This window comes from Sus scrofa, chromosome 15 (genome assembly GCF_054392235.1).
Source record: "Sus scrofa isolate SSC_HxYL_T2T_F1_AM1 chromosome 15, Sscrofa_HxYL_maternal_Yorkshire_Landrace_v2.0, whole genome shotgun sequence".
In the NCBI taxonomy this organism is placed as follows: domain Eukaryota; kingdom Metazoa; phylum Chordata; class Mammalia; order Artiodactyla; family Suidae; genus Sus; species Sus scrofa.
Window position 1 is genome coordinate 117494462 of NC_139397.1, and position 22224 is coordinate 117516685.

Sequence of the window (22224 nt, forward strand, 5' to 3'; positions counted from 1 at the left end):
ACATAAAAATTTCAGTTTCCCTCATAAAAACTAAACCATGGCATAATTCTAAGCTAATTCTGACAATGTTACAGTGGTCCTATTCCAAACTTGAGAAAGTTCCAATAGGTAAATGTTTCAGAAAACTGAAATTTACGCTTTCAAGCACCTACATCCTTTTCTTTTTAATCTTCAAACCCCATTCAAAACCTTCAACTTTAGGAGTTCCCGTCATGGCAGAGAGGAAACAAATCTGACTAGGAACCATGAGGATGCAGGTTTGATCCCTGGCCTTGCTCAGTGGGTTAAGGATCTGGTGTTGCCGTGAGCTGTGGTGTAGGTCACTGAAGCTGCTCGGATCTGGTATTGCTGTGGCTGTGGCGGCGGCCGGGGCGGCAACAGTTCTGATTAGACCCCTAGCCTGGGAGCCTCCATATGCCGCAGATGTGGCCCTAAAAAGACAAAAGACAAACCCCACCACCACCACACACACAAACTCTTCAACTTCGTTCTGGCTAAGTGGCTACTTTCCAGATGCCCAAATGTACCAAAACCTCCTTCTAGACAAGATGGAAAGAATAGGGTCAATATAAGCATAATTTATTGCCAGGTCCTATCTAACACTTTATTGTATGTTTATAGTTTATTCTCTATCTCCCCTACTGGGATGTACTGTGAGGGCAGGATTCTTTGGTTTGGTTCTTCGCTGCATCCCCAACACCTAGAACAATACCTGGCACATCTAGGCACTCAAGAAATATTTCAGTGAATGAACGTGACAGAGCCAGATAATTAAGGTACAATCTTTAAAAGATTCTTTGTAATGCCCCTCTCCATAAAAAGGGAACAGTAAGGAGTTCCCGTCGTGGTGCAACAGAAAGAAATCCACCAAGGAACCATGAGGTTGCAGGTTTGACCCCTGGCCTTGCTCAGTGGGTTAAGGATTCAGCGTTGCCATGAGCTGTGGTGTAGGTTGCAGATGAGGCTCAGATCCTGCATTGCTGTGACTCTGGTGTAGGCTGGCAGCTGTAGCTCCGATTAGACACCTACCCTGGGAACTTCCATATGCCAAGGGTGTAGCCCTAGAAAGCCAAAAAAAAAGAAAAAAAGAAAAACAAAAAGGGAACAGTAAAACTCAACCACACTCCTTCCAATGATGCTCTAGAGGACTAGAGATCTTAATAAAGTGCTTTCTTTCCAAATAATTCTCACATCTTGGAGTTTCCATTGTGGCTCAGTGGTAACAAACCCAACTAGTATCCATGAGGACACAGGCTGGATCACTGGCCTCACTCAGTGGGTTAAGGATCTGGCGTTGCCATAAGCTGTGGTGTACTGCAGACACAGCTTGGATCCTGCATTGCCATGGCTGTAGCATAGGCCGGCAGCTGCAGCTCTGATTCAACCCCTAGCCTGGGAATGTCCATATACCGCAGGTGCAGGCCTCAATAGCAATAATAATAATAATAATTCTGATATCTGTTTCCTCGCAGAGTGTCTAAAGCAGATCCCCTTTCAAAGAAGCCTTCCCCTTCCCTTAAGGAATCACTATATTAATAAAACAGGACATTTAAATTGTTATTTATTACTCTGGCTCTGGAGCATGTATTCTCGAAAAGAACCACCATCTGAAGTTGGTAAAACTGGTCAGAGCTTTTGATTAAGAACAGACTGCCCTCTTAATTTGGTTCCCAGGATGACGGACCCAGTTTTCACCTGGGAGATTATTAGGGCTTGTAGAACCAAATCATTGAGGACAGAGATCTGTGCTATGAGCTTTCCAGCAACTTATTCTTTGATTTACAAAACTGACAGAAAGAATATGTTGGGTGGATTTCTCCCTGCCAGCTGAGAGAAACCTCGGGCACTGTCTATTTGCATATAGCCTGCAGCAATTTTTTCCAACCTGAGTAATGAGCTTGTAAAACAGTAGTGCAGATTTGCTCTTCTGTCCTGGGTAATATTTCTTCAAACCAAAATGGGGCAGATAGATAGGGAAAAACCTTTGTGTTTTCTCTCATTGACACACAAATAATTTTGTTAATTATTGCCTTTGAGCAAGCAGAATCTTGACCCAAGATTCTTTAGAGTGCCCAAAGCTGCTGTCAAAAAAACACTGCTTTTCAAAGCACTGGGTTTTAAATGTTCATCACAATCATATAAAATCTATCTGGCACCTTGCAAACCAAACCAAGGAGCCCATGAGTGACCAAATGGCCAGCTGAATGCTTGCTCTTCACTCTCACCTCCCACGGATACTGCCGAGCTCTGTTACACCACAGACAGAAGAGGCTCCTGACATCACAGGGCTCAGCTTCAAGTGCCAAGCTGCCTATAAAGGTCATAGATAAACTGCCCTCTGACACTACACAATAATGAATTATCATGGAGTTGATATCCCATAAAGATGTTTAAATACAATAATATGGTATCTAAGAAAATTGGGACATTCAAAGTATAAATGAAAAATATACATTAAGATAAGAAATAAAATATCTACAATTTCACAATTTCACAAAAAATTAACAAATTATAAATAAGATGTAGATGACAGAGCTCTTATCCATATACAAAAGGGGGAAAAGGAAGCAGGGAGTTTTTATAAAGCACTTTATTATTACAAAATTCTCTATGGCCATGAATTTTTTACTGTCCATCACGAATGTCAAAATAGACTTTCTTCAGAACTGGAATATGACTGGTATAGCACCAAGACTGAGAATCTTATCAATGCAGAGCTTTAAATATAAAGGATCTACCCAAAAGGTAACAGCACTGTCTATTGTATCATTTATGACTATGCTTTTTACCAAATGAGTTTCTTCAACGGAATCTCTACTGCATCTTCCTAAAGCACAAAAAGATGTGGGTTCTCAGCAAATGAGTCTACCCTGCACTTTAAATCTATACATTAGTAAAAGTTATATTTTTGAAGGGAATAGAATAAAAAATTAATCACAATATAAATTGTATCAGAGTATCACCAATTTTAGATTGTAGGTTTCCTACTCATAACTCCTCAAAAGCCATATATTTTTAATGTGACATACTTTAATAATTAAATAAAAGTTGTATATCACTGTGGGTCAATCTGTTTAACATGGGTGGTTTTACATGAATGCCAAAATGCAGACCTCAGATATCAGTCCCCTCCAGGTCATGGGCAATCCTTTAGAAGGATTTTAAGCAGTTTAAAAAATACATCAGGAGTTCCCGCTGTGGCGCTGTGGCTGAAGAATCCAACTGCAGCTTGGTTTGCCATGGAGGCACGGGTTCAACCCCCTAGCCCACCACAGTGGGTTAAAAGATCTGGTGTTGCCACAGCTGAGGTGTAGGTCACAGGTGTGGTTCAGATTCAATCCCTGGCTGGGAAACGTCCATGTGCCACGGGGGCAGCCAAAAAAAAAAAAAAAAAAAAAAAAAATACACCAAAGCTAATGGCCACCAAGGCCAATTGCTCCAAACAAAACAGATAACTGTAAGCATTGTAAAACACTTCCCTCATAATAGAGAAAATAATGAGGTAGTTTTTTTTAATGAATTATTTCCCCCTATATAATTTTTTCAGCTGGACATTCTGGGAGAAATTGCAAGGTCAGATGTAAAGTGAAAGTAGATTTTTTTTTTTTTTTACTCACTGTCCTTAACACTTTTTTTCCCCCTTTTTTAATCAAGAGTACTTCCTACTCAATTCCTAGGCATTCAACAAATCAAGTTGGATAGGGTTTCCCCCTCTACAAATTTATATATAGACAATAATTCTATCAGCTCACTTTCATGTGAGCCATAATTACATATCTATGTATTTTAAATAACACATGTTTATGACAGCATAAACAGATACAAAGAATACAGAACTATAAACACCTATGTTAGATATTTGATTTTAAGTATATATTAGACAAAGAAGGAAGAAGATCATTATTTTTCCCCTGCCATTTAGAGAAAAAGTACTGTTTCAGGTTTTGCTGTGTGCAGGTGAAGAAATATATGTGCACACACACATACATGAATATTTAATTTTATACAGAAGAGGAGAGAAGAGTATGGGGGCTTGTTAAAGATTTGTGTCGGCCCAGACAGTATTTTACATTTTGGCCTGTCCAGCTCTAATGAGGGCTGAACACGGTTAACAGCAATTTTGGGTAGCTTTTTTAGCTCTCTTTTGAGAGCCACAGAATTTTGTAAAAAGCAGCTTGTTTGTTAAAAGCTTGCTCCAAGGCCTAAAATGTCTAAATATGCACCTTTTTCAACATTGCCCTTATAAAGAAAAAACATCTGAGAGTCTCCCAAACATGAGAGTTTAATTAAAGAAGAAAAAGGGGGGGGGGGGGGGGGAGAGGGCAAGAACCAAAGAAAGAAACTAAGAAAGACAAGGCAAGAAGAGATCATTTAAAACATTTTCAGTAGGGAGAATGTCAAACTTTCAGAGCATGAAAAACCTTTCAGCTCTAGACAACATGTCTTTTAACCATCCTCCTTCAGAAAAAAAAAAAAAAAAAAGCGTGAATTACTGTCCAAGGTTATGATTGAGTTTACTAATTGTTTATTTGAAATCACAGTATTTGCAGGCATTTATAGGAGTAGGGTTTTCATTAAGTTTAGCAAGATAAAAACAATTCTGAATTAAAGCAGCAGACATAAGTTTCAAAAATTTTTAAATTTAAGAGAATGGGAAACCCATAGAGTCAAAGATTTATGAGATACATCAAGTGTAATACATAAATTTGTATGCCTCCAGATTTGAATTATATACATGTATTTAGTAAATTAGGAAAATCTGAACCTTGACTGGATATGTAATGCTACTAAGGGAGTTCCTGTCTTGGCACAGCAGTTAACAAACCCATGAGGTTAACTAGCATCCATGAGGACCTGGGTTCGATCCCTGGCCTCCCTCAGTGGGTTAAGGATCTGGTGTTGCCATGAGCTGTGGTGTAGGTCGCAGATGCAGCTCGGATCCCGTGTTGCTGTGGCTCTGGTGTAGGCCAGGGATATAGCTCCGATTGGACCCCTAGCCTGGAAACCTCGATGTGCCTTGGATGTGGCCCTAAAAAGACAAAAAAAAAAAAAAAAAAAGACAAAAGAAATAATCCAGTGGGAAAAAGGTAAGAAGTGGACAAGGCATAAATGAAACAAAATTGACTATACGTTGCTAATTGTTGAATGCCTATTTCTCCAGTATAATAAATACATGTAAGTTCATTTGTTCATGGACTAACATCGACTAAATTCCTACCACAGGTGCCAACCTTGCTTTCTGAAGAAATGGGCCTCTGAGAGCAAAAGAGTTTGTTTCATCAATAAAAATCAAAGCCAACGATAGGCCTATTTTTCAAATGGTGACAACAATGGACAGAAGAGTCAAATAAATAGCTTTCTTTAATGTGGCAAAGCAAGGATTTCCTAGACATTTAACCCATATTTCCCATTTTGTCATCTATTTCCAAAAGCTAACAAGAGGAAGAGAAATTCTTAAGTGTTTTCCAGGAACAAAATGAACATTTAGTTATAAATCAGAACCAAATTTGTAAACAAATTTTATGTGTATTTCTATTCCCCTGAGCCTCAACATTTAGTATTTTTGAGCTCAGAGGGTGAAAATCAACCAGTAACCCACATAGTAAACTTTTCTTGTGTAAACTCCACTGAAAGCAAGATTTTTTTCTCCCCAGGGCCACAGGTGTGGCATGTGGAAGTTCCCAGCTAGGGGTCAAACCGGAGCTGCAGCTTCTGGCCTATACCACGGCCACAGCAGCGCCAGATCTGAGCGGCATCTGCGACCTAAACCACAGCAATGCCAATGCCAGATCCTTAACCCACTGAGTGAGGCCAGGGATAGAACATGAATCCTCATGGATACTAGTCGGGTTCATTTCTGCTGAGCTACAACAGAACTCCTGAAGGCAAGATTTTATTCCAGTTCTTTTATCCCCATAACCTAGAACAGTGAGTGACACAAAGTAGGCATTTAATACTACTGAAGTAATTAATCTGAAGATGAGAATTGCTAAGGAATATGCTTTATCTGCCTATCAGGAATTATTTTGGCTTCATAAGAAGAAAGGTATATCTGGATTATTCAACCTACTGTACACCCTCTCTCTTTAGTTTTAGGAGTTGGCTTGAATAAACAATTCTGTGAGGCTTGTCTTTTGTTTTTAATGACATCTGTCTCAGTCACCTGGAAAAAAAAACTATATATTTCATCATGGAAATGAAATATGTATAACTTATTATTATTGAATATACAATCATTATGTATGTAAAAATTCCTGTCTTTTAGGTCTTATGTCAAAAAGCACAAGAGCAAGCATTTACTAAGAATTGACTCCTGGAGTTCCTTTCATGGCTTAGCAGTTAACGAACCTGACTAGGATCCATGAGGATGCGGGTTCGATCCCTGGCCTCTCTCAGTGGGTTAAGGATCCCGAGTTGCTGTGGCTGTGGTGTAGGCCAGCAGCTACAGCTCCAATTCAACCCCTAGCCTGGGAACCTCCATATGCCACAAGTGTGGCCCTAAAAAGCAAAAAAAAAAAAAAAAAAAAAGATTGACTCCTACCTCAACTCTAAACTCCCACTGATCAGGTCTGTCACAGGACAGCTTGTGGTTAGGGGGCCTGACTCAGGAGGTGGTGAACTAGGCTTCAGATCCTACCTCTTCCACCCACTAGCCCCCCACAGCAACTTCCCCTCTTTAATTGCCTCAGTTTCCTCATCTATGAAATGGGAAACTGTTAAAGAGAAATGAGTCAGTACTGTAAATCTTAGAATAGTGACTGACATCGTAAATGCTCAATTTATATTATCCAACACTATTAAAACTTTAGAAAAATCCTTGTACATCAACTATATTTCAATTAAAAAAAAAAACAAACCCTTGAGAGCTCTGGATGTGGCACAGCAGGTTAAGGATGTAGCACTGTCTTTGTGGTGGCATGGGTTCAATGTCTGGCTGGGGCCAGGGAACATCCATATCTGGGGCCACAGGTGTGGCTGAGAAAGAAAAAAAATCTCTAAGAACTCCGTTAGTTTATATACATCAGAGAGGCTCAATGATGACTTACTGATTCTTTTTTAATTTTAAAATGAAAATGCATCTGTATCATGTACAAGTTTTCACACATGGGATAAATTAGGGACAAAGTGAACTGCTTATCAAAATTAGGTAATAAGGTGGAAATACCAGCTTTCATTACTTCAGTGAAAAATTAATGTAAAAAGTAGAATTTTATCCTTTTTTTTTTTTTTTTTTTTGTCGTTTTAGGGCCACACCCACGGCATATGGAAATTCCCAGGCTACGTAAGAGTCAAATCAGAGCTGTAGCTGCTGGCCTGCACCACAGCCACAGCAACGCCAAAGTCAAGCTGTATCTGTGACCTACACCACAGCGCACGGAAACACCAGATCCTTAACCCACTGAGCAGGACCATGGAGCCAACCCTTGTCCTCGTGGATACTAGTCTATTCATTACTGTTGAGCTGTGACAGGAATGTCATTATTCTTATTATTTTTCTGACTAGCAAAAGAAGAAAATCCCACATAATAATACCACCACCCACCCCACTGATATTTTAATATACTTCCTTTGTCTTTTTTATGCAAATATGTGAAATTTTATATAACTGTGGCTATATGTGGCACTCTGCTTGATTCCCATAACATGGCATTAAACAAATTTCTGTCACTTTTAAAAAATATTCTAAACCACTACATAAATTTAATTATTCTAACACAAATAAGAAAAAAATGTTGATTAATACATTTCCTCTTAAACTCATAATTTTTTCATACTCATGACCCCAAAAATAACCAGCCACAAGGACCAGCTGTGGTGTAGGTTGCAGACATAGCTCAGATCTGGCATTGCTGTGGCTGTGGTGTAGGCCAGCGGCTATAGCTGTGATTCGACCCCTAGAGCCTGGGAACTCCCATATGCTACACTTGCAGCCCTAAAATATAATGATTAAAATAAAATGTAATAATTTCTGGTCTAAAATAAAGTTTAATACAAAATTTAAAATAAATTTGAAATAGGAAGCAGGAGAGAGAGATAAGACGTCCACCTACAAATAAAGTCAAATGTACACAGTGAGCAATCACGTTGCCATCACCGCCACCTCTCAAAGTCCACCGTCTACCTTCGCAAGTACGAATAGCTACTTAATCAGTGGGACAGAGAATTCTCTTGACAAAGTGGAGAGGCCCAGGCTATTACCAAAAGCCTTGTGGAGCAAAACTGAAAGGATGAAAGGAAAGAAGAAAGATGAATAAAGGGAGCGATGAGTTTAGTGGGGAGGGTTACTGCATAGCAGTTCCCTAGTTAACCTCTTTCAAAAGGCTAGAGGACCACTTTTGATCCATATATACTAACTCTTAGTTCAACATACAATGTAAAATCTGCTTGTTGTTTACTAGGCTTTAGGCTACCTATTGTGGGAAAAGCCAAGAGCCTACCATCTTTAGGGGTTTTGTATATTCAAAACAGCAGATCAGATGAATCCTGCATCTCATATCCTTGAGAATCACAGAGTTAATGGTATGTGTTCTCAGAAATGGAGGGTGTGGGTCAATTAGAAGCATAATGCCCATGATTTACTATGACACTATTTTATGACCTTATCCCTTCTTGGGTCCCAATATCTGGCTTCAAATAGACAGCTACTGTAAAATGGGTAGGGGGTATTAGAAACCCTTGAATTCCATTTTAGTGGAATTTCTATCATCCTTTATAAGCAAATATTCTTTCTTAATAAATCCCTTCAGCTCATCTGGAGGGAACGCCCACTCAGAAAAAGAAACTGACTCTCCTGCATTCATAAGAGCACAGGGATTCTGTCTTGTCATTAGAACATATTACCCCAAAATAATGAGAGAGCTAATATATTTTCTCTTTTAGAGGCAATCTGAATACTATTCCAATTCAGTCACTGAATCTATTTTCTGGTCATGTCAAAATGAAAAAAAATCACATTTTAAGAGCCTCAATTTTTTTTTTTTTTCTTTTTCTTTTTCTTCTTTTTGGCTGTGCCTAGGGCATGTGGAAATTCCCAGGCCAGGGATTGAACCCTTGCCACAACAGGGACCCCAGTCACTGCAGTGACAATGCTGGATGCTTAACCCCCTGACCCATAAGGGAACTCCTCAAGAGCCTCAATTTTTATTTTTATTTATTTATATATTTTTTATATAATGATTTTTATTTTTTCTCATTATAGTTGGTTTACAGTGTTCTGACAATTTTCTACCGTACAGCCTGGTGACCTAGTTACACATACATGTATATATTCTTTTTTCTCACATTATCAGGCTCCATCATAAGTAACCAGACATAGTTCCCAGTGCTACACAGCAGGATCTCATTGCTAATCCATTCCAAAGACAAGAGCCTCAATTTTTAAAAAAGGCTCAAGAAATCAGCTCTCCTTGAAGTTTAGTTTGGCCTAACTTTTCCTGAAAAGTGTTCAGAAACAGTTTCCTTGCTGAAAAGTCATTCGCTAGGTCCACCTTGGGGGAATTACCTAAACAAGCAAACAAAACAGAAAAACAAAAAAACAAAACAGAAAGCTAAATATGTACAACCTCAGGCCTTTGAATATGCAGTCACGTTTTGTTCTGCCTCCTTTTCTAGTTTTCTCCCACTCTGCTGTTTGTCCTGCACAGGAATCATCTGTCTTATCATGCATTCTGTTTTTTCTATGATGAATATGCACCAAACTGCACACATGTAATTATGTGAATGACAACAGAGATCTAATACATACACTTCAAAATAAGCAATTCTTAGTTTTTCTATGTACCCAAAACAGAGATCACCAATCTCATTTAGAACAAAATTAACAAACTGATTTTTACCCCCTCTGTGAAATTCCAGTGCAGGACCTAACGATTAACCTTTGCTTATCTACAAAATAAAGTATATCTGTAATCTAGAGCACTTCAGAATGTTGATTCAATTTTTTAAAAGGTAATACTATTTAAAAATGTCATTTTTAACCATGGTTTTCAAAAATGGGGGGGAGCAAATATTCGCTTTGACTTGTCTCTGTTTAACCCTCCACTGTAGACCATATTTCGTGCTACTGCATCTACCTTGGTGAGTGGAACTCCCAGTCCACACCACTGAATGGAACAGTGTGGCTCCCTCGTGCAAATTTCCTGAGAGCCCCTTCCCTGAGCATGTGCCAAGAATCAAATCTTGGCCACTTAGTGCTCTGTGCTCCACATGTGAGCTCACGGCGCGTTGAGCAGCCGTGCTAACTGAGATGGATAGCCCTGTCAAACAGGAAGCTGGCACACCAGGATGCAAGCAGTGGGATACAATGACCTTTACATTCAGAGAAAAATATCCCTAAAATGGCATGAAAAGTTTATTGGGCGGAAGGAGGGGGAATTCTTTTATTTCATTTAGGCACATAGCATGAAATAAAAGCAATGGTGTCCAGTACGCAATTTGCTTGGGATCAAATCTTGAATCCCTCACACAAGAAGGAAAGGAAATGAATCATCCTTTATCACACTGCTTTGAAAGCAGTGGACTCTATGATTTGGCTGTATGTATTACTACTGCACCCGGATGGGCCAAACGCTTGGGTTCAGGGCACACTTCAACTCATAATAATCCATGGCCCTGGAAAGACATTCTTGATCCCCTGGTTTCAGCTGGGTTGCTTTCTTGATAGAACTAAGATATAATTTGAGTATTTAATTAAAACATTTTTTAGAGTAATAATCTGCTTTCAAAAGCAGACTCAGGAGCTTGGGATTTTAAGTCCCATCACCTTGGTCACCATATTTGTAACTTTCTATAAACTGCTTAATCTCTCACCATTTCCTTATCTTTATTAAGATAGAGGCACGTACTGATAGTTCTCTGTAAATATATGAAGAGGAATTCATTTTTAAAAGTAGCAAAAATCCATGGCACATACACAAATGTGAAGTAAGGCCAGTAATATAGGAAAATTAATACTGGAATGAGACCTGGAAATCACATGTCTCTGTCCTTTTGTTATAACCTTTATCATAAACTATACAATTCAATCATTTCAGCTGGAAAAACAAAGATGATCATTCCATTGGTTCAAAAATTTATTTTTCCATTTTTCAAGGTTTGGGGGTATTTTTGTTGTTATTTGCTTTGTCAATTCTTTGGCATGAAAGAACAATGGACTCTGCTTCAGAGTGTAGCAACCCAAGCTCACAATGGGTTCCCCAGTGCTGTACAATACACACTGAAATAATGATGCAATTTTAGTATTTAATTAAATAGATAAAATGAATTGATCACAAAGACACTGAACATGTTTTTTAATGAATGGACCACATCGGAACTACAGAGCGGTTTTCAAAGATACAAAAGTACAGTATGCAAGAGGCATACATATTTTTCTGTTTAACTAAAAGCTGATGATCAAGCGCAGAAGCTGCAGGCCCAAAGCAAAAAATTTAGAAAACCGAAAGCTTACAGATCACATACGAAAGTGTGGATAAGTGAGGACTCAAATGCTTCAGCACTTTGAGACTAAATTAGGGACTTAAGGAAAATAACTGAGGTATCCATGCAAAAGAAACCTTCGATGATCACTTTGAAATGCCAAGTTGATTTTGGTGGCTCGAGAGGTACTGGTCAAACGCTTCCCAAAGTAACCAGAAAACAAGACTCTCCAAGAAACACTCTGCCATTCACTTTTTGGGAAAGATGCTAAATCTGACTGTTCTCCTCCAAGCCTTGTTTGGAGAATTATTTCAGGGAACACATTCCTCGTCACATCATGACACACAGGAGGCACAAGAGGAGAGGGGAGATGCACAAATACCTTGTGCCTGGGCCGCGGAGCTGTGGGAGTACCCCAGGGCCAGGAGCGCCGTCTCCACCAGCTGGCTGAAAAGCACGTCTTTTCGAACCAGGACAAATTCGGCGTGTTCTTCCCTGTTGTCATATTCGAGAGAGCCGTCCAACTGCTCCACCACACAAAAGACAGGAATCATCAAACCTGCGGGGACAAAATTCAAGAGCAAAACACAAATGTTACAAAGCAAATCTCAGTCACCATGAGGAGAAGGGAAGAGACAGTTATAAAAGTCGCTCATCTGTGATCGCCAGTGGTTTGGATTAAACAAGCCTCTTAGTCGGATGGGCCTAATGGGAAAGCAGTGGATTTTTCTTTTCCCCTTCCATGATTACTATCAGACTGCAGCAGAATTGCCCTGAGCAGTGGCAGAAGCCCTCAGATTCCAGTCCCTAAAAAGTGCTGTGCACCTATCAGAGGTGTCCAGAGAGACCTCGAGCTAATAGCCAGCTCGAGGGGAAGATCAAGGTGACCTTCTAGACCCACGCATCCTTGTGTCTATGGGTTTATCATTAACTATTCATAAGAACTATTATTTTCAGAGCAGATCTGTTTTCATCTAGAAATGTCGTAAGATACCTGGTAGGGAGGAATATTTGATTTGAGGGCCTGAGCGATCACGTGAATATGTACAAGAAATTCAACAGGAATTTAAAAGAAGCCCCTCTTGTATCTTTTATTTTTCTAAATCCTGGTAAATAGGCCATCAATCAACCTGAAAAGACCCGGCTCACTAAAGCCTTAAATGACTTTAATTTATGTCAAGATAAACATACAAATAGGAAACTTCGTCTTTTTAAAAATTGTTTTATATATTAACACCCACTACCACTAGAAAGGAATATCTCTGCTTGTGTTTTCAGAAAAAAAGAAGTAAACTACCCTAAAGAATAAAGCAAATTAGTACAGTTGAAAATCTGCTGAAATCTGTTGTCACTGAAATATTTCTCTGCTTTGTATCAACGTGTGAAAAGCTAAAAAATGTTTAATTCGCTAAAGGTTTTTCTATCAACTGTTTTTTATTTTTTCTTAAAGTCACACAGGCATTTAAATCTAAACATAGCCACGGCCAAAGAAGATCAAAGTTTTACAAGTAATAAACACATATGTAATTCACACAAATTAGTATGTTATGGAATAAGGGTCTGCTCTGGGTCTTCTCTTTGTGTAGGAAAATCAAAAGTTATGAAGGAAAAGTGGGCAGGCAGAGAGATAGGGAAGGTGGAAGATTAGCTGGTCGCGGTGATAGCACTTCATGATAAAAATAAGACCTCTGTGTAAAATGACATCCATGAGTATGGCCTCTGACACACAGAATGCATAGGAGTTTTTCTAGAAGCCTCTCCCTGTTGCCCGGAAAGCAGAGAGTGGGAGCAGATACTCTGCAAACTACCAGGTCACAGATTTAGATTTTTGTGCTAAAGATAATACAATGGTATAACTGGTTCCCACGTGCTAATTATTATTATTAAGGATAATAAGTATTGGGTGTAATTATTAAATACAATCATTATTAACAATAATAATACTCATTAAGAATTGTTATCATTAAAGATCATAGTAATTATTATTAAACCTGCATAACAGACTAACAAGTCACACCATTCCATACCTGGGACAACTATTATCTGAGAGTTCACTTGTAAGAACAACAAAACAGCATTATTGTCCATTGCCCATACACTATCCATAGTATAGCTCCATGGAACTTGGGAAATAAGGGTAGGGCAGACTGATTTGTTTTAGACAAAGAAGAGAATTTAGCCTAGACACCGGTGCCTTACAAAATACATCTTTTAATTGTGACCAGCACTGGCACAGCCAAAGCTTATTTATTTTATAAATAAAATGCCCAGTTTATTCCCAATTACATGTAAGACATGTAATGAACAATACAAATTAGATTTCCTCCCAATCATCTCTGTGGTCATTCATTTATCCAACGTTTAGTCCCTGAATACCTCCTGCCTACTGTGTGCCAGGCAAACCCCCTGGCTCCAGTGATACAAGTGAAAACAAGTCTGACAGGGCTCCTGCCCTGATGCAGGTGAAAAGTGTTATAAAATCTTGCTAAGCAAGCATAATGGCATTTTATAGGACCCATTCATGAAAGTCCTTAGCAGCAGGGAATAGCCTCCATTTAGACCTTTTAACTCTTACATACTGGTATATGATCTTTGTCCAAGGAAGCAAGCTGATTTCTATTTTTAATGATTTAACACACACGGGGCCATGTAGTCCGTGGTGCCATAAGCTACTTCACCACTAATACCTGTGTGTACATAAGTTTCAATGCTGAAAATCCATGTGCGGTTCCTAATGTCAACATCTGAGTGTCACACATCTGGGAATCACAGATAAGACCTTTAAATGAATCCAGTTGCTCCATAAGCTATCATGTATCCATTACTTAGGAGCCATAAATCTTCTTCAAGTCTATGGTCAACTGAAAAAACTTAAGGCCTTGTTAATTTTTTTAATAATATTAACAGTTCATGAGTTAGAGATAAAATACAATACTACAAGCACAGGGTCTATACCATCTGGAATTTGTGTTTTGAAAATGTCAATGACCAAAGCATTTCCTAAACATTTTAGTTCAGTGATTAAAGGAAGCAGGTTTTATCTGACATGACAGCAATAACTCCTCATACTCAAAAAGCACTCGGCCCTCATAAGCATCGCTTACTTTCAAAAAAAGAAAGAAAGAAAAAAAGGACTTTGAGTCATTTAGTATTAAGTATAAGTGTATGATAATAGAATCTCTTCCGAAAGCACATATATATATGATACCAAAAACTATCATAAACAGATTTTCTTAACCACTAGAAAAAGGTATCTTTTTTACTAGAATTCGATCAAACCAATGATGAAATCTTTATAATGAAATGCAGTTTTTACAAAAGAAAACAAAGGCAGGAAAAACCGATGCAGTTACTAGTGACAATGACAAGAGAAATGAAAACTAGTAAAACAGTAAAATCGAGGTCAAGTGTAAGGAAGAGAAAATTAAGGTGTAAATTTTAAAAGCCTTTAAAAATAGCAAATCCCTAGGGGGGAAAAGGAACCACAAAAAGGCAAGTAGAAATATACATTCCAAAAGAAAGAAAGAAAAAAAAAGAGTAATCTATTTGGTCTCCCCATTCTTTCCAGGCAAAAGAGGATTAAAAAAAGACTGAAAAAAGAAAAAAGTGACAATGAATGAAAGGACAGGGAGAGTGTGTGGAAGGCACTTGAAAAAATAAAGGATGGATGGGAGGAATTAAAAGATAAGTTCCAATAAATGAATAGCAATGTAAAACTAAAATGGATTTATAAGAAAATTTAGACACAATCAAAAAGAAAAAAGAAAGACACTGTGTCCTAGCCCCATATCTAGAGCTTATGGCATTATTTTTCTTTTATTGTAGCACAGACCCATCTCCAGATGATCAAGTGGAGAACTTTGAACCTTTTGATTATAAGCCTCGCTAAGCCTTTTACAATTGCGGGAGGTAATCTGCAGGACAGGCACACAGCCCTAGCATTTGCTAAAAATTAAGAGCTGTTCTGACAATTGGGATAAATGGTTAATTCCGCTGTCACAGAGGTGAAATAAGCCACGGGACTCTCTCTACTAGAAAAATGCATTTTCCCAACCGTCATTAGTTATGATGTTCAAATTGTCATTTTCATTATGACATGATTTCTGAGGAAGTGTGCATAGTTATAAAGAGTTAACCTGATCTTCACCGCCACAGCCACTCCAACAGAGACGAACAGAGATGGGTGGGGAGGTGGTTAAAGCAGGGGTGACTAGCTCTGCGTCAGGAGGCAAGTAACTCTTAGACGAAGTCCTGGCACTGTTATTACTAACCTGTGGGAGTGACCTTGGGTAATTTACTTGACCTCTCTGAGGCTCAAATTCCTCCCAGCTAAAACGTAAATAATAATATCTACATCCTAGGGTGTTTGTAAGGATTAAACAATGTAATGTCCTTAAACTGTCTGACAGCCCCCAAGCAATGACATCTCTTTGGTTTCCTTTTTTTCAAAATCAGTATTAACACCATTTTACAAAGGAAAAAAAGAGACCCAATAATTTTTTTTTCAGGGTCCACCATCAATGCTCACAATACTTACTATAAAGCATTTCTTCAGAATAAAAATTATGCTAATAATCACTGAATGGCCTAATTACTTAAAATGCAAATAACAAAGACCTAAAATGTTCAACGCGTCCCACAGCAAAAGGGTCAAAGGATGAAAAGCACTGTACATCATATTCTAAAATTGCCTGTCCAATACAGTAGCCACTAGCCACAAGGAGTGACTGAGCACCTGAATGTTGACTAATCCTGAGCTGAGAGGTGCTGTGTAACATACACACTTAATTTCCATGATTTAATTCCAAAAATGTTTTTAAAAAACATACGTTTTTATTAACTGCATGTAGAAATAATAATTTGAATATGCTGAGTTAAATAAAATGTATTATTAAAATTAATTTCACCTGTTTCTTTACCTTTTTTAAACGAAGCTATAAGAAAATTAAATGCTTCTGCTATTACATTTCTATCAGACAAAGCTGCTCTGAGCAATCTGCCAAATACCAACATATACAATGGTTTTTCAGAACCAGGATAAATCCGCCACACACTGATAAGCAGGACAATCGTGCCATTGTTTTGATGCCCCTCGCTTATCTTCCTCCTCTGTGTTCCAGATCTTAGGAGACTTGAGGACAGATGTATTCTTGGTTAAACTCCAATATCTGTGATATTGTCCCTGCATCACTGAGCAAATTGTAGGCCATTGTTTTATTCTTAACTATATTAATCCAACTTCTTTAATAAAAGAAAGGCTTTTTCTCCCCCTTCCTTTCATTTTAGAGAACAATTACAGTGTTTAGGAAATGACAAAACACTGGCATGAATGTGACTCTTTAATATGCTGGCTCTAACCTGACAGTGAAAGATGAAAGAAGGTCCAGAGGTAGGAGGTCCAGATGACAAGATGCTACACCTTCTGCAAAAGTTGGGACACAACCCTCTTGTTTGCCCTGAGCCTCCTCACGCATCATGTAGTCTCACATACATCCTCACCTTTGTTTTCTCCCCACATTTACTCTGTGGGAGGGTTATTATTATTCTCATTTCCTATAATTCTCATTATAGGAAAATGAGATGTCCAAAGAAACCAAGAGAGGCCAGAGAAGAGCAGCTCAGGTTAGCCAGCTTTAAATCCCAAGCACACAGCTTTCTTGGGGGTTGGAAAAAAACACTCCAAACACCCACACCCACAGAAACCTAAGGGTTGGGCTCTTTAGAAAATGACCCTTCACCACTTGCTGTGTCCACTGGGTGACTGTGAGAAAGGTGATGTCACCTTTCGACGGCCTACCACAACAGGTCAGGCACTGCAGTGGGCATGGAGGAGGAACCAAACACAGACCCTGCCGTCCGTCACTCACAGACAAAGCACGCCTCAAAGGACAGGTCCTTCTTCAGCATGGCTGGGCTCCAGCCCCATCCCCAGCCCCTCTGCCTCCTGGGTCCACCCTCATTTCTAGACCTGCCCCCCTGAACGGCAAGAGGCCAGCCAGCTTGTCTCCTCCTCTCTTTCAAAGGGCTCCTGCGACCAACTGTTTCCAGAAGAAAGGTAGCCAGAGAGCCTACTCCCTTCCCTGGGGCCAGCAGTAGACCTCATTGTATTACCCAGGAAGGTCTCTGGGTTAATTGAAGATTACAAAGGCTCTAGGGCAGAGCCTCTTATGTATCTGTTCTTTGTATAAAACTGAACCTGGAGTAAAGCATCATGCTCAACGACCACCACAATCGATCAATCGTAGTAGAACCTTAGAAACACTGAAACAAATTCTACCGGAAACAGTGAATAACACAGGGTCTTTCAGAGGACTGGGAGAGAACGGAGTGAGGAGTGGCAACTATCTTTTTTACTGCAAATTTACGTTAGAAAAACAGCCATTTACTTGCTCTATAGCCTCATACCCTCTCTCTCCTGTCTCTCTCACACACATGCACCGGTACACACTCACATTCACACACACACTCCCTGAGTCACAGATAAGAAGAGAAGTAACCTGCACGTCTTAACCTCTAAATGCTTCCTCCCACCCTAAATCAATAAAGGCAAGTCTGAACACCAAGAATTGCAACCAGAAACAGAAAGAATGAATAGAGTGTCCCTCCCCTCCTTGGAGTCCCAGGTAAAATTTCAAAATGGATCAGGTGTGTCTTCCCTACTCTCCTCTTTCCCACCCTGCTGTCTAGTCCCAGCTCTGGCAGCCCCAGGCTCCACATTCCAACCCAGCCTCCCACTCCCCCAGGGGCTAAAATTCCAAAGAGATTAATAGATAAAAAGATGCTACACTTGGCTATTTGAATGGTTTGGTAGCCCCTTAATCTCTTCAGATATATTTTCATTGTATCCCACAATAACTTCTACTGGAAAGAATCTTAGGTACCGCAACAAAGAAAAACATGTTTTCACCAGTCGGGGGACAAGGGAGCCATAGGTGGCCCAGAGGTCCCCCAGAGGTCCCCCAGACTCCCCTAAACTGCTCCACTTCCCAAAGTTCCTTTCTCTCCTTTGCCTGTGAACTACAGATTCTCAAAAGGATTAATGCATTTGTTTTTGTTGTGGGTTTTGTTGTGAACTCTTCTGGGAGGAGGAAGTAGGAGCTGAGATAGAGGTGGGACAGGTGAAAGTTCTGGGCCGATCTTCATGGTGGAGAACCAGTTAATCCTACAATCAAGGGGAAGGCAAAATGTGCTTAATAATTACTCTAAGGGCAAACTCTAAGCCACATACACATGCAGACATTCTATTTCATGTTCGTCCATGATCCGGTTGTTTAGAATTCAGAATTAGACCTCCAAGTAAAGCTTGATGCCACTCCCTCTATGAGGAGGTGGGAGAGGGTATGGAGATCAAGAAATATTTTCTTTTCAGAATTCTCTCTAGCAAAACCAGACACCACTTTGCAGCCCCTGGGGCAGATCTTAACTTTAGAAGATAAGAACCAAAAATAGGCCAGGGGTAGGGATGGCCCAGTAAACTTTGGTCCTCTCTCACTAATCACCTCAAAGGCTCAAATTGGGTTTAAATTAGTAGGGAGGGAGATGGGTTCTGGTCTTCCAGACCTCTGACTCCAGGCCTGTCCCCAAACTGAGAAGCCACAATTCAACCTGAAGTCAGATCTCAAGGCTGAAGGATAAACTCCAGGTCTCTCAATACTCTTCAGTTACAGAAATGCAGTAGCAGGATGGTGTTGGCCTGGCAGTCTGCAAAACAGGATTTCACAGACACACAGGAGGCACAGTGTGGCTACTTATCTAAACAAAAAACCCCGAGCTACACCTGGGAACTCAGCCACAGAAAGCCTGACCCAAGGAACTAAATTCCCAGGTGGCAGCAATGTTCAGTTAGAGTGAAGGAGAGGCCGGACTCTTCCTTCTCCAAAAAGGACTGGACTTAGATGAGTCTTCATTTTCCCACTGCCCCTTCCTCCCCCGATCCCGCAGGCTGACCTGCCACAAGCCCCAAAGACATGTGTGTTCATTTTAACAAAATGCTCGCTCCACGTAGACATGAATAGGTGACTCCCCAGCTGCCTAACTTGTCCACATTACATTGGCTCTACTGCACCGCATTCAGCAGAGGCAGACAAGGAAAGCTTTCTAGGAAAGGATCCGCACCAGTGGATTCAGGAGCTACCCCACGTTCTCAGGATGGGGAGGGGGGTGGAGCACACAAGACACAGGGCCCTGCATGACCACCCGTCGACAGAAATTGTTAGTACATCACCATGAAGGCATCAGAGTCAAGTAGGACTCAAGCGGCCGGCGGCACTGTGCTCTGTGACTGCACACACCCTGCAGTCCTGGGCATCTCATCTGCAGTCCTACCCACAGCCTGTACTGAAGGACCGCAGCATCTTTTCTAAATGCAGCAACTACAGAGAGACAAAATGTTAACTGATTTGGAATTTTAAAAAAAAAAAAATTTTTTTTGTAAGTAGAATATGCAAGTTTGTGTATCACAGAAGAGTTCAAACATATGGCATATTGTGTAAGTATCCCCCGGTTCAAAACTAAATTCTTGAGGTTCTCACGCTGAGTTAGAAATGCATATATTAGTGAGGCTTGAGACTCAGTGGCATGTGAAAATGACTATACCGTAATTTATTAACATCAGGATTTCTGTTCTCCATTAAGCAAAATCTTATTCTGGAGGTTTCTGGGAGGATAAATTTTTAAATAATATTTAACTAGAGACGTATTAGCTGCTTGCTCCCTTCATTCTTATTATCCTCTCTGGAAAAGCTATTTGCAATTCAAGCCCCAGGAGTCAAAAAAGGAGTCAATAAAAATTATCTTTATACTAACATTTGCTTTGTCATTTCAGGTTTTGAGTTCTGCCTAAATGTTATTTCATCTAACAACTAAAATTTTTAAAAAAGACCTTGATTAATTTCTCCAGTGCAGTGTTAAGGAAAGGTTAACGGTACTGAGGTTCTCTAGCAAGGAATTAATAAAGGAATCAAGCACTCAGATCTCAATAAGACAAGACTACCCAGATTTCTAGTGGGAATATTTCAGAGCACAAGCATGGTTTCTTTGGGGAGTTTAACTCACCAAAATTATTAAAAATTGAGATCAAACACTGGTGCAAAGCCCCAAAGGAAATCATACTAGAGTGGAGAGATTTTTATCAAATAAAAACCTGAAAAGGTAAAGTTTTTATAGTGAAAAATAAAAGGCTTTCTCCCTTACCAGAGGAAATCCCACTGTCTATGTCTCAAACAGCAAAACATATATGGATATTTAATAGATGTATAAAGATCATGACTGTGGAATGAATGCAGATTTCACAAAGCCGAGCTTAGACAGACAGGCAGCCATTACCATCCTTTCCCAACCACTAAAAGCCACTCTCATTCGTGTACCCAACAAATGCCTCCACTGAGATGTAATAGCAACCAGGTTCTTGAAATGGCTAACTTTGGGGAGGAGAAAAAGAAAAAAACAGGAGGAGAGGGCAAGAAAGTCAAAATCATACTGTGTATTCTGCAGTTCCCTAAGGGGACACAGATCTCTGGGTTGCAATACATGGGATATTATTATTGTGACAGAGATGAAGTTAATAAAACTCAGCACACAGACTGGGGAAACTTGGGTCCCCACTGATGGAATACTTCCCAGACAAGGTATTTTAAGCATATATATATATACCTCCATAATTTATAGCAATTACTTAAGAAAAACAACAGGAGAAAACAAGAATTTTTTTTCACTTTGTGATACTAAGACATCCCCTTTATAATGTATATCACCTCAAAAGACAGAATTAAGTGATATTAAAAAACACAAGCGATCATTTTAGTCACTGCATGTAAATCCACCAAAACTCTTATTCTCATTCTCGGTGTTATCCAAAGGAAGAACGTTATTCCACTTTGAACTATCTTTGAAAAGCGTCACAAAAGCCCAAAGAGATTTGTCTGCTGAAAAAAAAAAAGTGATAAATCTTAATCCTAAAGAAAATATAAGCCTCTATCTTCCTTAAAGCACAAAAAACGCTGGAAGAGCGATGCACCCTTTTCATTTTGGGGGTAATCTCAGATACAGAATATCTCAACCTCAAAAAGATTTCATTCTCTCTAGATTCCCTGGATTCCTAAGTTCCTTAACTCTAGAATAATTCCTGAGCCAGAAAATGAAGCATATTACGGTAGTTTTTCCCTGTACCCCGAGAGACCACAGTTTCAAAATAGTTCTAATCTCACAAGCTTAACACAAGATAACACAAAGACAAGTCAAAGGCTCTTTTTCAAAAATTTGTATTAAAAGAGAAAGAGGTTCTTGGGGAAGTTAACTAAGAGGTATAGGTTTAAGCTTCTGGGTGAACTCCAGGTGCCCAAGGAGGACTTGCCTGCCTGCCATACTGAGAGGACTATTTTATCTTAGCAACTTCGCTGCCCAGATCTAGATAAAGACGATAAAAGAAACTATACCTAACAGTTTCCAGGAACATAAATTCATTTCGTTATTTTCCTAACAGAAGAAGGATCGACGACAAACAGAGATGATTTCAGAGAGCAAGCCTGTGTTTGTTACATGTGAGAGGCTGGCTGTGAGAAAGATGACTTCATTGAGTCATATCAAAGGAAGCAAAGAACTGCATCTCACAGGCTTTTCTTGGTTAAAAAGAACTGTCTCTCTCAAACTCCCTTTCAAGCTATACATCAATCTTCAATATAATTATGTTTGACAGAATATAAGCTCTCAGCAGTTAACTTGTTTACAATAAATGCTTAGTTTGGGTACATGGACTGTATTTCAGTCTTATAAATATCAAACAAAAACCTACAACAGTCCCATTATGGG

At 39.5% G+C, this 22224-nt stretch overlaps 1 protein-coding gene across 4 annotated transcripts in view; it reads right to left on the minus strand.

Moving 5' to 3' along the window:
- SATB2 (SATB homeobox 2) overlaps positions 1-22224 on the minus strand; it is a 191150-nt gene that overhangs the window by 153456 nt on the left and 15470 nt on the right. For 3 of the 4 annotated variants that reach the window (XM_021076069.2, XM_021076068.2, XM_085000302.1), the window contains exon 3: positions 11801-11977. In XM_021076069.2, the coding sequence (XP_020931728.1) occupies positions 11801-11977 (177 nt within the window). Of the gene's footprint in view, positions 1-11658; positions 11978-22224 lie in introns of all 4 variants that reach the window. The other variant, XM_085000303.1, reaches the window with a different exon arrangement.